General features: G+C 34.7%; 1 protein-coding gene across 4 annotated transcripts in view; it reads right to left on the reverse strand.

Moving 5' to 3' along the window:
* LOC118275339 (uncharacterized) overlaps positions 1–15,974 on the reverse strand; it is a 178,692-nt gene that overhangs the window by 11,402 nt on the left and 151,316 nt on the right. For all 4 annotated transcript variants that reach the window (XM_035593247.2, XM_035593248.2, XM_035593249.2 and 1 more), the window contains one exon: positions 10,195–10,307. In XM_035593247.2, coding sequence (XP_035449140.1) covers positions 10,195–10,307 — 113 coding nt within the window. The remainder of the gene's footprint in view (positions 1–10,194; positions 10,308–15,974) is intronic.

Below are 15,974 nucleotides of genomic sequence, written 5' to 3' on the forward strand. Positions count from 1 at the left end.
TCAAATTACAATCGACCGCCATCAAATTCACACACGTAATTGGTGAACAAGAGGTGTCAAAATTCTACAGAGGGTTGAAAGCGTTGAACTGAGTCGGGGCTTAAACAAAAGAAGATTAAGTTACTGTAAAGTTCCTTGCGTGATACTGACAACGTAGTCTGTAAGCACTTAGCCGAAGTATGGAGTTTAAAGTAGCATCGCTTGTTCCACGGTTAGCAAAGAGACTTCGTTAAGTGTATTAGTGTAGGTGAATATTTGTTCTAGATGTCGCTTTCAAGGAGAATTTTCACGAAGGAAGAATTCCACATACCGAATAACGCTTTTAAAGGTATATACCGGGAATACCGGCAATAGGATTTTGCGCTCGGGAATGGAGACAATGGGAACGCAAACGCGATGTAGGATTTCCTTTTAAATTCAGTAAAGAGAATTGGCAAACCACATATTTTGAAAGGCAATAGACTGCTGGAGATTTCGTAGGTTGGATAAATATAAGATAGAAAATTTCGTTCCAAATATTATAATATGAAAAGGTGATATTTAGATTACCGCGTATTTATTAAGCTTTTTCATTGTGAATGTAATATTAAAACCTTGACGAAGATTAGATGAGATGAGCGCTAAGGATTTATTTTTTATTACTCAGACAAAAGAATGAATTATTGTAGACTAGAAGTAACACCACAGACTACTGGTAACTTCTTCACCAGCAATGTTTAGAAGAATGCAACTAAAACATAAATAGCAGTAATTTCTAAATATCTACAAATCTCCTGAACTATTCAGCGTTTTGATAATCGTATATCATGTACAGACATAACATTATTATGTTGAAAATTTGCTCGATAACCTTCCCCTTATGATGTAACTACAATATTCCAATCAAACATCTACTTCAGCCAAGAATTTAATTGTATCCTAGTCTTTCAAGTCAGTAATAATACAAACAAAGCCTTATTCGGGGGTCTAGTCAAGAGTCAAAGGTTTTGTAATTAATTAAAGAGCTTAGGGAGCAAGTTTATATTATGTAGCTGTTCTTGGTTAGTAATCGAAGTATGGCGTGATCGTTATTAGGTTTGTGGAATAGGCCTTTGATGTTCGATTCAATATTTATGTTTTGTTGTTGTAAAAACTAGTAGCATGTTATGAAGATATACGTAACGGTTTGTATTTTTGGTTTTCCAAGTTTGCATAGATGAAAATATTGTATCTAAAACCCATTTTGTGTCAGTTATGTTATGGAGTCAAAAAAAATTTTTGATTATAGGCTGATTAATTCCAACTTTCAAGTGTGGTCCGGAGAGCTATGTTTCGGCACGAATGGGCAGGCTCAACCGGATTGATACCACAGCCTCTAACTTTGCGCTGTGTGAGTCCTCACTCACACAGCCTTCGGTAACCTCTTACCGAAGGCCCAATTACCCCCTTTCCCAATCATCTTAATCCCCGATTATCCAACAACCCTTAAATTGTTAATCCCCAAAAGGCCGGTAGCACACTTGTTACGTCTCTGGTGTTTCGGGTGTCCATGGGCGGCGGCGATTGCTTACCATCAGGTGGTCCGTCTGCTCGTTTACCGGCTTATACCAAAACAAAAATGACAGAACCAATAATAGTTCTACACACGTTATATCAAAATAAAATAAACTCATAGAAGTAACAGTTTTCACAAACACTATTACGTTACATTTTGTCAAGTCGGTAAAGTTTTGAAAGAGGAAATTGGCATCGAAGTTCGTCCCAACAACTGTAGGACTAGCTAGAAAAATATTCTAAATTGTTATTGCTTTTCGCATCTTCATACGAAGTTTTCTGTTTGCTACCCAGCATACTGTTCTCATCGTCTGTTTTATTTTTGATGTATGATATAAAATGTATGAAAATTAGAACACAAAGAGTCTTTATGTACCGTTCACATTCATATCGACTGTTGAGAGGCTAATTGATCGAAGAGTTTTTTTAGTCATATTGAGTTATATTCATCATTCGATGGAGAAAAATTCGGGGATTTCGGATTTCGAATTTCACTTAGATCAATTAATTATTAGCCTTTCAACCTTCGATAGAATGCGAGCGAATATTTGGCTATTTATAGGTACCTATGCAATTTTACTTTTATAATCAAACAAAATGTGTGATTTTTATCCAACACAACATCATCACGCCTTCCCCGAAGAGGTAGGTAGAGGTGCACATTACGGCACGTAATGCCACTATACAATGTACACCCATATTTCACAATTTGTGTTATAAGACCCATGTAATAGGAGCTGAACCTATTGCCATAATTATACTGGATACAATTCCAGACTCCGTGATAACCCAGGAATCGAACCTGACCACTCAACTAACGACTGCTTTTTACCAGTGTACGATAGATCTAGTATGTAACACAAGAAGTATCGAAATCCATAAATAGGTAGCATCCAAAATAAATATGGTATGCAGGCATTCAATTGTTTCAACCATATAACTGGCATTACAATTAACATATGAGATAAAAAACAAAACAAAATATTTACTTTTTAAATCTAAGGCATGAACACAATGGTGGTAGAAACGACTGTTTTGAATATAGCGTGTCATTGTGCTGGGACACATGAACGGAAAGTTTTATAGCTGATTCAGTATTGTATAGAAAGTGCTTTCTGTATGGCAATAGACCACCTATTATTTAAAATTAAATTAGTAAAGTATATGCGGCGAAAGGTTCATGTTATAATGACAACATTTCTCTCTGTCATTTCGATAAATTGAACAACTACATTGATCACGTTTTCTATGAATTATCATGGCAATAATGATTTTATTTTGACTTTAAGCTAAAACTAAGAAAGAAATGATAAAACAATGCCAACCACTATTTTCATAACCTTTTATTTATCTTAAATGTTTGTTGTTCAAGTATAATTTATTTTAGCCTCAAAGGTAGCTTTTCTGTGACCTTTGGACAGGTATTTTGACTAAGATCAATTGTGGCTTATTCCACTTTTTGAAACATCAATGAATTTATCACTTAATGTCAGAAAATTCAGACATTAAGCAACTGATTACTTAGGTGAAACTTCATAAATAATGAATTAGTTAATCAATGAATAAATTCTGACACTTCCTTTATTGGACGTCCATTCTCCTGCTATTTCATTATTTAAAATAGAAGTGTAAAGAACATTTTAAATACGGTCAGTATTATAGGAACTTCACAGCAGTGTGTCCGGACTACGATGCGTGAAATGCACCCAAGCAATTCAAATCAGCGCAAGCCACAAAAACAGAATTGAGATATTATGCAAATACCTGATTGTATGCAGATGGTCGATAATAGGCTACACTTAGAAATCGACGTTCAATTCTCCATAATGAGTGAGACAATAGGCTTAATAAAGCCGTTGACTGTACAAGGTTTTGATCAAGATTGTGCTGGTAATTGGCCTGTGAGTTGGGCGGGGTCTAGAAATTGCATGGTGTTTGAATATTGTTCACAAAAAATGTTGCGCTCTAGTAACCATTTTGGGGTCAGCTTTGTATGTACCTTTTTTTGTCTTTCGGTACATAATTTACATATCTTGCCAGCTTATAAATGTTGGATAGGATATCCCGTAATTATTTCGGTTTTTATTGCATATGGCCTCCTAATTCCGGTATGGCAGAATTAGGGGGCGCGTTTCGGACTCTATAAAACAGTGGAATTATTTGGATTTTTCAACCGTGACTCTTTTTGGTAAATTGGCGCCTTTAAAAGTATAAAGCTAAGTTTTTAAACTGTTGTTGTCTTTTGTTATAACACTCATCCAAATATTTTTTAAAGTATTTTGACATACAATAAGTACTTACTTGAAAATAAAAAAAAAACTACAATGAGTAGGTACTTAAGAAAATTAAAAAAAAAACACTATTCATTCAAGAAAAAGCATCAGAGAAAAACACACACATACAACAATAATTTCTCAACAAACAATAGCCCAGAAAAAAGTAATTATTTTTTAAATTAATTACCAGCGTAAAACCAAGCAACTTTCTCTCGGTTTACTAATATCATTTTTCTTTAAAAATAAATGTTCAAGCCACTAGAGCGAATGGTACTAAGCTTTTATACAGGTCGGCCGTTGGGTGAAGTGGTGGGCCCGAACAAAGCCCAGTAAATAGTGTATTGTTCTTAGAATCCCAGCCAGAGGGCTTCTAACAAGTTCGTGGGGTTTCAAGATCACAATTTTATTTTAAAGGGGTTGTTAGACTCGTGTTTTACGGTGAGAGCAGTTGAAAAGAATCTGGGTTTTGTTTTAATTTTTTTTTTGTGTGCGGTTCAGTCATTTTATTTTTGGGGTTCTGAGCTTAGAGTGTTGAGTTCAGAGCTAGAAGGGTGATTGAGTAGTTGATAAAATTACAGTAGCAATGTAATTTGAAAACGTGTTGACTGGAGAGTTATAGGAGTAATTTTTTTTTTCTAAGATTCTTTGGACACCACTAACAAACAGTGAAGGAAAATATCGAGAGGAACCTGGGCTTTTAATTTGTAATTATAAGTTTAAAATCGCCAAACCCGCATTGAGCGAGCGTGGTGATTAATGCTCAAAGCTTTTCTGTGTGAGAAGAGGCCTTTGGTCAGCAGTGGCCACTCGTAGGCTGATGATGTGATTATTTTCTTAATTTTAATATTGTTTCTTATATCAAGTCCATAGGTAAGAACATAATGATGTGAAGAGAGTTACAACACCGCTGTTGAGCGTTCTGTGAAGTTGCCGACGGAAAGTTTTGTATTTAAGTTATCCGTACTTTAGTTTTAGGACAGTTTATACTGATGAAGTTTCAATGTCTGTTAGAATTTTGTTACTTGAATTAGGTAACTATACAAGGTGTTTGGGAGATTGACCGACACAATTTTTAGGAGGCCACTTCTACCCCTTGTAATAACTGATTCCATTGAACTGTTGTGTGTTGTTTCCGTAAAAATATAGGTACGGTAAATTAGTAAAAATACGAGATTTTTACAACACACTGAATAATTTCTATGACATGTAGCATACTGTTAGAAAGGGCAAGTTAGTTAAGTCAAGAACTGGGACGTTAAAAAAATAAAGGTGAAAAAAATGTTTCGGTCCATGCGCCATTCTCAAAAGACCCTTAACAGAAAATATACTCCATTATTGAGTTAGCAACGACAAATTGAAAACAAAAGAATTAATTAAATAAAAAGAAAAAAATGTTAACGTAAGTCCTTTCACATTTCCACGCTAAAAAATGGCATCCCTACTTAAAATTCTGTGAGCCCTCCACTAATACACAATTAAACCTTTCCCATCATTAATTCGCAAAAAGACAAGGGATTGATGTCTCAATCGTGTTTATTTCAATTACAAATCAGCTTTAATATTCATATGCCGAAAGCTATAAGTGTGTCTAGAACGTGCGCAAGAGCCGGCCCGCCCTCGTCGCTGATTGGCCGGCCAATTTTAAATTGGCCAATGGCGTTCGCGCGGGAAACGGCACGTGTAATTTTGGCATAATTAGTCACGCATCAGAGGAGCGTGGTTGTGCGTAGAGAAAAAAAATATTCGTATGTTTGTTACCTGACATGTTCCATTGTTTGTGGACGCGTTAGTTTATGTTGTATTGTTTTTAAAGTAATTGTTATATTGTCTTTAAGACATTGAGATATCAGAGAAGTCATCATTCAACGGATGTCTTTGTTTTCTGGTAATGTTCTATAGAAAAAAGTGTAATTCGTTACGTCATTAATCTTAGATGTATGAGATCATCAGCAATTTATTTTCTTGGATTGATTATGACAAATATTCTTTTGGCGTAATAAGTGTCAGTGCTGAATTGCTGACTTGTGACTAGTTGAATTAAGTGCTTTATAAAGAACTATGATAGAGCAATGATTTCATAGTATCGTCATTCCGAATGACATTGCAAAACATTCAATTATCTATAATTACATTACTACGTGTATATTAACATAGGCAAATACTTTTCTATTACAGATTTTTTAGAAGTTGAATTCCAGACACTCAATGTTTTGCTAGAAAAAATGCTGAAATTGAAATTCTCAAACAACTTTTTGCTCGTACTGATGAAGTTCCATTGTCTGTTACAATTTTGTTATTTGATCTATCTATATACAAAAACGACGGACTAGACAAACAAATATTCTACCAAAAGTTATGCTTAATGCAATAAAGACTCAAATTGTCTATTTCTACATATTTTTCTCTACTCTGCCTCGTTGTTCGAGTGGTCGCAAGTATGACTGCCGGGTAAGGGGTCTCGGGTCCGATTCCCGGGTCGGGCAAAGTATTACTGGGCTTTTTTGGTTATTCGAAAATTTATCACTAGCACGGTCTCTGGAATTGTACCCACTATATGGCAATAGGCTCTGCACTATGTAGGCATAGGACTTACAACACAAATGGTGAAAAGTGGGTGTACATTGTACAGCATTATGTGCCCTAATTTGCACCACGGCCACCCTTTCGGGGATAAAAGGCGTGTCTTGGAATTCTACATATTTTTCCATGCAAGTTTAAAACTAAGTAATAGAAGTTTTTAGTGCTAAACTTAAACACTAATATTCAGGTGAGAGTTGAAACAAGTTTTATAATAAAAACCACAGAGTACAAAGATTATGTTAAGTTTGACTTGCTAGTTTGCTGGCCGCGGTAAATAATTTCCTGAGGCCAAGTCTTTTAACTTATACGAGAAAAACTGCGGTTTATAAAGTTTTCAAAATAAAACTATCTCGGTGTGGGTATGAAAGTATATGTATCTATACTAACTTTCATAGTATATCCTTTGATTTATACTGTTGATTTCGAAAAGCGTCTAATTTAGGATTAAATGAAATAAATGCTTTGACTTTCGTTGACTTTGACGAGTTTTAAGTAAACAAGCACCAAAAGAAATTAAAATTTAGGATATTTAGAATATATCAGCTCGTAAAAATGTACTTTACATGAGATTAATAATAAATTAAAATTTGTGTGAGATTAGAATAGTTCTAACTAAAAGGCTGGTCCAAAACTTCAAGTAAATTCCTTCTAGATAATAGTTAAACAAGAATACACATTCATTTAAGTATTCTAGGTCTCAAAACAATAAACTTAAAACAATCAAAATCACAAAAAAGTCATACACAAGTCAATAAATCGCCAATAAATCAAAGAGAACCCAATATAATTCGTGTTAACTTTGAGAACTCACGTTATCTTCCGCTCAGATTACATAGAGGGCGCTGTAACCGCAGGGCTACCGATTTAGCCATGTAATATTGACATTCCACATGATTTATGAACAATAAACACTGTCGACCATATTGTTTCTAAAATAGTTCTGTGTCTTAGTTAAAGATAAGCTATTGCTATTTGGAAAGGTTCTTGAACTTAGTATTGATATGTGAACAATCTGTGAGAGTACTTATTCCTGTTTCACTATTATAATTTAAGTATGAAAACATATAAACTTCTAATTAGAGATATAATACAATACTTTAGTTAGGAGTTTCAAACACCGGTAGTTAAGGTTATTAAGATCTGAGACAACATTTGAATGTTATGTTTTCAACAAATTACGGTTTCTCTGGTAAGGACTTTAGAACTAATCTATATCGTCAAATAGACAACAAGTCGAATGTAATAAACCTAGTTCGTAAAAAAACTAATTGGAAAAAGACAACAGCAAAACATGTAGGTACTAGTACATTATCTTCCAAAAACTCCTCCCAATTTATCACATTTTTCACCTCAGGTTCATGTCTAAACCAACACAGACACAATAAACTCATCTATCTTCACATAAACCTGGCAATCACAACACGCCGAAGGTGGCCGAACTATCCCGAACATTTCCGAAGTCTTGCTTCGCTGAGTACGGAAGGCGGTGACTTGATAGTTTCTGTTAGATCCTGCCCACCCTCTTTTACGTTGACGTGTGTCATGTGTTACGGTGTACGATTACTTATTTTCTTTATGTGCTCGTTAATTTTGGTGTTGATTTGAATGCATTGTTTTGATTTAATTAGCGAGGTGAGTTTTAATTAGGCAGAGTGGAATATTTTTATGGGTACAATGCTTTAGCTTGCATGAAATTCATTATACATATGCCTTGATGGGTATTATATTCAAAGGAGTAATTTTAGTATATAAGTTATCAATTTTAAAGGCATCACGCTATAATGGTACCGCTCCAACTCAGCAATAAACTTGTCATTAAAATTTGAAAATTAAATCTTATGGCTTTAAGCTCGTTGTCTGCTCGCTGGCAGCGCGCTTGCAACCTTTTTCGTGTCGTTTATGTATGCGATGTAATAGCTATAAAAATAATTTGTACCATAATATTATGTTATCGCTCCCACACACAGGATAAAACCCTAACATCCAACCAAGAACTATATTTGTTAGTATCTATTTCAAACTAACTTCCCGCTGTCATTATTTGATAGATTTCGCTGGGCTTTCAAGATTGCGTGCTCCATTCAATGTGGGCGTTCTTCCATCCTTGTCTTTCCAGTCAGGAGTATAAGGGAGGGAAATAGGTGGACAATTAAGCCGTTACTAAAAGTGGGACGTTTATTATTGTTTCTTCTTTGTTGTGTTATTTATTTTGAAATGTTCAGTTGTGACTGAGATATTTCTGTTCTGTAAAGGTACGAGTTAAGATGGTAAAATGAAGAAATGTTTACAAATAGTAGCTCTTAGTTATCTTTCCTTGTTGTCTTTTGTATTGAATGGAAGATTTTATCTTAAAATGTAAACAAGTTTTGTCATCCTTTTGAAGTAACAATCTGGAGGTGATTTTAAGAGTCTTGTTGGGTTTCATTACTTATACATAAGTATAGATACTAGAATCTAGATTAGAAATCACAAAGAGAACTGTATTCCTTCTAAGCATTTATAAATCTGTTCACCAACCCAAAATCCTGTCCACCTACACAAGCTCAACACAACGCTCCTATAATTTTATTTATACAAATCCAATGACCCCTATAATCGCTTCACCATCTAATTAACAGAACATAATTCAAGCCTGCTTCTCGACGGCACTCAGTTTCTAAATCCGACCGCCCGTCAGCGCTAGTCGTTGATGCGGTGACAAGGATATTGTGACACTAGCAATTATTAGTTCATTCGGTATTTTAATTTCTAAGACGAAGCGAACGTTAACCGAGTAGAAGTTTCTGATGAGGATTAGTTTCATTTTTTGTAGTAAGTTCTTAAATGCGGCGTTTTTGATTGCGTTACTTGTCATTCCTTTGAGGGATACATGGTTAATTATGTGTGTGCAAATAAACCAATTTTGGGAGTTCTATCCTCGTGTAACTCATCCTGAGTATAATTATTATTTTAGGCTACTAAAGTGAACATTTTCCCTGTTTTAGAAATTAATTAATTCTTTCTGTAATTAGCTTTTAAGTTATCATTACCGTCATCTTCCTTGTCTGTATTGCCTTACTTCTGTACCAATTCTGGTCTTTTTTACATTATAAATATTAAGTATTTACGTAATATATTATGATTGTTTGGTATAAAATCATGGTTTTCATATTTAATTACCCAAAACAATCTCTATCAAACTCTTTCTACCTGCTCCGAAATACGCCTCCAAACACCCGCTACCACGCCCGCTCGACAATCAGTCCACACAACAATAAGTCCGCGCCTTAATCTTAAGGTGACAGCTACTCTAATTCAACTTTCTCAAACCATTGCCTCCCCACATATGTGACGACGGCTTCAACGATTAAAGTGTCAGAGACATTGTTGACACACACCGGTTAAATCTGGTTCTATTGTGGAATTATTCTGAAGACTGATTAGCAGTGAAGCGAAATTGTTTTAAAGAGATTATTGTAATAGGATGGTAATAAAGTTTAAGGTGATCAGTGATCTGATGATGATAGAGGGCTTAAGAAACTGTTTGTCACAAGATCGTCTTTTAACCACCTATAGGTTTGTACTGAATATGTACAATTGGTCTTTTGCAAAAATATGAATTAGCAATTAGCTCCAACTACCGTATGCGTTATCATTATTTTTTGGCAATAGGTTTGTGTTTTACGGCAGAAATAAGTAATATCATTTTGGAGACGACTTTGTGTATAAGAACTGCCAGAAGAATTGATTTATCCTTAGGAAAAACCTTGAGAAATATATAGAAGAACGATATTATACCAGGAAAAATGTAACAAAAAATACTTACTTCCAAACAAGGATGGCACCGATGAGAACTCCTACGAGCAGCACTATGGAGCACAGTGCGATCACCGCTGACGTCTGCAGGGATGGTCCACTGTGGTTATATGCGTCTATCTTCTGCAAAAAAAAGAGAAAATCAGGTTAGAATACTTATATTCACCAATGAGACACTGAACTTGAAGTGTCCCTCCAATATATAAACCATAAGCAGATATTGACTATATCAAACAAATTAGTGGCACAGTTGTTCTGCAGAACAGATTGTCGCGAAGCAGAAAGAGAGAAAAAAAAAGAATACTTATAATAAAATAAATTCTTCGTGTCAAAATAAAACCTGACCAAAATATTTTCTTAAGTGTTTGAGAAATGGTAAGATATGGTTAAGGAAGAATTTAATACAGAAATAAAGCAGATCGAAAAAGGTTTGGAAGAATTTTCCAAAATAAATAAATTTCAGTAGCATCTGTGAAAAACTGCAAAGGCTTTACAGATCATAAAATAAAATCATAGAAACTAAATCATAAAAACACTAAGATATTGAACACAAACCAAACATTATACTGAAAATCATATCAATATAATATCAATCAAGGAGAGTGTATCTATAATGAAAGTAAGTGGTTCCAATGCTGGACTGGTTCCAACGGACATAAAGAATAATAGTTAATTTTTGTTATAAGCAAAAAATGTACATTTGCCAAATGTATCTGTGGCTTTCTTTGAGATATTGTGAATTTTGCGGATCGTTTCACTAATTTTCTCTTATATTATGGTTTGTGATGAATTTTATTGTCGATGTTACTATTTTTTAGAGAAAACAGGAGAACAAAGATGAAATGAATTTTGTATTATGTGTGTAAATATAAGTTTGTGTTTAAAAAATATAACCCATTTTTATGCAAACGAATAACAAATCAAATGTAATTCCTCTTTGATCGGCAATTGTACGCGAAGATGTTAATAAATCAAACTTAATATACAATTCATTCTAATAATAATTTGATTAAGTATATCCACATAATATCTACCCCATAATTGAATTAGATTACACAAACCAAAAAAAAAAAAAATACGCAACGAAGATGATTCTAAAAAAAAAAGTAATTTGAAAATGTACGTTAAAACAGATAACCAGACAATCAGCCCAACCTTTGCCGTCAAAAGGATGAACCCGCAATATTTCATTCATATCACTTCAATCTAATACTTGAATACATAACCACAACGAACAACATTAGCAAAATTAAATTTTCAGCTTATCTTAAAAGTGTTTTCATATGCATTTTATAATATAAAAAGCAACGTGAATTTTAATTCTGCATTCTCGTTTCATAGTTTAACGTAAATTTTATTTCTTTAGCATTCAACGCGGGCGACATATTGTGAGTGATTCTTATGACACTCCGACTTATAAACAAAGGCATTCATTTTTATTAAAGCGGTTCGCAATTTTGAATTCTTTTTAAAGAGACGTATATAATTTCATTTGAAATTACGACTTTTCTATTATTTAATTTTATGATTTTTCTTGGTAGTGTTCCTTTTGCTTGTACATAATCTTAATTAGATAAGTCCTAGACACCAATAGATACCTTTTCTCTAAGAAGTAACTATCTTCTGTCCTTTCCTATATGCCTAAACAAAAATGCTTTGAATTTACAAACCTTCGCAGAATTTTTGACTAATGTAGCAGTCAGGGTATCAGTAATAAGGTATATATATATTTATAACACTCTAAAATTATATTTCTCGATATTACGTTACCAAAATACAAAATAAAATAACATTTAAAGATACAAAAATACCGACCAGTAACGGGAGTATAGTCCAAGCTACCGGTGGTTAGGGCTCCAGAAACAGAAACCTCCTCACAATACGTGCCGTTTCGAGGAGCACTGCCTTCTGCATCAGGCCCTTGATCCATCCGCCTAACCCCAGCCTCCTAAGGTGGTTGTCGAGGCTGTTGGGTATTAATCCGTTGGCCGACACGACTATCGGCACAACGATAGCCGAATCCACATTCCACATGTCGACAACCTCGTGAGCCAAGTCAAGATATTTTATTTGTTTATCTTTTTCAGCTTTCACGAGGTTCTCGTCATGAGGGATGGTGATATCGATTATCATCGTGCGGCGCGCTTGTCGGTCTATCACCACTATATCAGGTTTATTGGCTACAATAGTCCTGTCAGTGATGATAGATCGATCCCAGTACAACGTGATATGGCCGTTTTCGAGAACTGGATCGGGCGCATACTTGTAGTATGGAACCTCAAACTCAACAAGTTGGTAGTGCAAAGCAAGTTGCTGGTGAATAATCTTGGCCACCTGATTATGTCTATGCAAATATTCACCATTAGCCAAACGACCACAACCAGAAATTATATGTCTTATGGATTCACCAGGACTATGACATGCCCGACATATGTCAACGGTCCCATCCTTAATAATATATTGGCGGAAGTTGTTCGTAAGGATAACTTCTTCCATAATTGCAAAGACAAATCCTTCAGTTTCTCCAAAGAGATTTCAGTAATAATATCATTACAAAAATTCTCGATAGGCGTTACCAAATGTACTCAGTAAAATTGAAAAAACGACGGACAAATTGAAAAAATGAAATGTTGGAGCATATGGCATCATATTAATTCACATAATTACAATAGGCGTTATTACGAGGGTTGGAAAGGTGTAGGGAGGAAACCGGGAGGCGTGTTTATATGTTTTTTCGATGCAATATGCGTCACGCAAAGTCTGTGGGTGAAAAAATGCAATTTTGACACGGAGTGTTGTTTTTTAGTGGGTGTCAGTTGTTACTCAAAATGGTTGACGAAGTGTTGAAGGAAATAATTATAATGAAAAATGAATTTTCGAGTTAATGAATAAAGCGAAGTATAAAGAAAATGTTGAGACTTTTTTGTCACAAATTATGATATGAGTGTGAATTATTAGGTGAAGCATAAAATATGGTTTTTTTTTTCAGAGATTTTTTTACTTTATAGCAAGGCATTTGGCCACTAACCCTCGCCTGGTGGTAAGCGAAGATGTGGCTGACGATGGAGTACGCCTATCTATGAGCAACTTGTTCACTCTAAATTTGAAGACACCCAAGTTGTATTTTTTAGGAGACTCCGGCAAGTAGTTCAATTCCATAGAAGTTCGCACAAGGAAACTTGAAGTATTATGAGAATTTATGCATCTCTGGTTAGCTCTCTAAATTACTAAAACCTAAAAAAGGTAAAAATCTGTCTGAATATGTGATATTACGAGCAAGTGACTCACAATAAGTTACATATACCTATCCCTTTAAAAAACCACGACTACATAATAATGCCTCGCAGTAAAACCAATTACAATTTCACTCTAAATGCTTTTATTACCAAAAACTATTTTATCGTTCATGTTTACTCGTACAACGTAATAGGCAATTCAAGCAACGTCCAACGCAGTCATTCAACCCCCAAGTTGTATATTGTATCGAAAAATAAATCAGAGTACTGGCTTCGAACAGAAAAATAACATTACCTTCACCCAAAAGCGAGTTAACGGAAAACGTGGAGCTTTTCACCTTTTTTTCTTTTGAAGGGGAAAAATAAAAGTCAAGTTCGAGTTTGGAGTGTGAACGTTTTTGGAGGCTCGATTCCTTTTGATGAAGCATCTTCATGCGTATGTGGGTTTTGAAGAGCGGGTAAAGAATTCTAATCGAGTGCCGTCGCGGTGAATTAGATGAGCTGTTTTGTGGCGGACATCTTGTTTTATTTTGTTTGTTTCAAGTGTTTCTTCTGAGTGACTTGTTGGATGGTGGGTGAAATTGTAAAGTCATACTAAGGCAGTTGTCCCACCGGCAACGATGAACGAGTTACGAGTAGAGCTAGAACTAGAAACGAGTGAAAACGAGTGAAAACAAAAACAAACAAGTGAAGCGAGCACTCGCCGGCAGTGTGAACAGTCAGCGATCAACTATTTGTATATGCATCTCTTTTGTTTACACGGAAAGTATATCTATTGTACGTTTCTTGAGCGAGAAAATAGCCGATAGTTAGTCGTTCACTCGCCGTTGGTGGGACAACTGCCTAAAATGGTATTTTTGCTAAGAGGTATGTAGACCTATGGACTGTTGGTAATAAATAGCTCATGGTTCAAACTACATTCTTGTAGTTTAGGTACTAATTTTCGAAAAATTTTAGTTAAGTAAATTTTTCTATAACTTATCTAGTGCACTGTCACTTTGTAATCACCAAGAAAGTAATATACTCTTTATTGTTGTGTTCATGTTATAATAATATGAATGAGATATTTTTATATTATGATTAAGATCTGTATCATAAAAGGGTGTTGGTTGGATGATTAATTTATTCCATAGGGTTCGAACGAAATCGATTACTCGTGTGATATATTGGCTTCATTTTATTTCACATTCTTATTAAACGTATTAGGACACGTGTCACGAGTATTAGTACAGAAAATGAATTATAAAAGGCACGTGTCTCATTAGTACTGGAATATTATACTTTCGATTATTAAATGGAAGGGATTTCATTATTAGATTTTTCTGCTCTGTCTAAGCCCTTTAATAATTGAAGGGTTAAACAAAATTGGAGATATGAATGTAATATTATATTTATACCAGTTACGCTATTATGACTCCTGTGTATTAAATAAGGTGTGAGACTGTTGTCATACATTAAGAAAAAATCCAAACGTTCAAAAAATAAAACAGTAAGAAACAAAAACCAAAACAAATATTCAAGTCTCATACAAATTCCTGTTAAATTATCTGGAAAACAATGTACTAATCATATTAATATTTCGTGCTACAAACCAAGGAACAATAATATTTATGCTATTACCTATAAACCATTACTCATTGCTGCGAAGGGAGGGACGGAACGATTATTTATTTGTATTAATTGGATAGATCATATCGCAAGTCCGCATGTATTATTCATTTTACATCCCCATACCTCCATTGTTTGTCATTCTTTTAAACTTAATTGAATTTCTCGTAGAATATCCGTGTAAATTGCGAGGGACGGTTAAATTGTACAATTATGATGAATCGTTTGTTTTTGGGATTTTTTTTAGGGAAATGTTTTTCTCCACTGTGAAATCGAGTCACATGTAAGAATGGTAGGTGCTAGATAGAAAGCTTTAAAAGTAAAATTATTGTGTATAAAGTAAAAAAAATCAATCGTATATTTTTTGTAGTAAATTATTCCTAGAAATAAATAGCGTACCTTCATGCAAAACAGAGAAACAATATAAGTTTGATAAAGCTGATCAAATGCGAGACAAAATGAAAGGGCCCAGAGTCAGCGGTCATAGACATAAAAACATTACGACTAGGGTTGTCATAGAACAAAATTGCTCAAGATATCTCAGGTAAAGCAAATCCGTCAAGCTAAATCAAAGGTAAGACCCCAATTTTCCAGCTAAGGATCGCATCTCTTTAGATTTTTACTGCCACTAAATTTCAGGGTCTTCCATATCAGGATTTCGCCGGCTACGTTCTTCGATGAATGTTCTTCCTTTTTGAAATCTTTGAACTTTGTGTGGTTTGACAGCCCTATTTGATACAGATAACAATCTAAGCGCATGTCCCCAGAATGCATTAAGTCTGAAAAAAGGTCGTCCATTTGTCAAAATGTGGCACTATCGGGAAGAGAATCCGTCATCGGCACAGGGACAATATATCGGGCATATCTCACGGAATCTTACAAACAATATCTTGAGAAAAAATGTGGTAAGCGTGATCATTGGTAAGACGAAGAGGATCCACTGGTT

This window comes from Spodoptera frugiperda, chromosome 8, assembly GCF_023101765.2.
Source record: "Spodoptera frugiperda isolate SF20-4 chromosome 8, AGI-APGP_CSIRO_Sfru_2.0, whole genome shotgun sequence".
NCBI lineage: Eukaryota > Metazoa > Arthropoda > Insecta > Lepidoptera > Noctuidae > Spodoptera > Spodoptera frugiperda.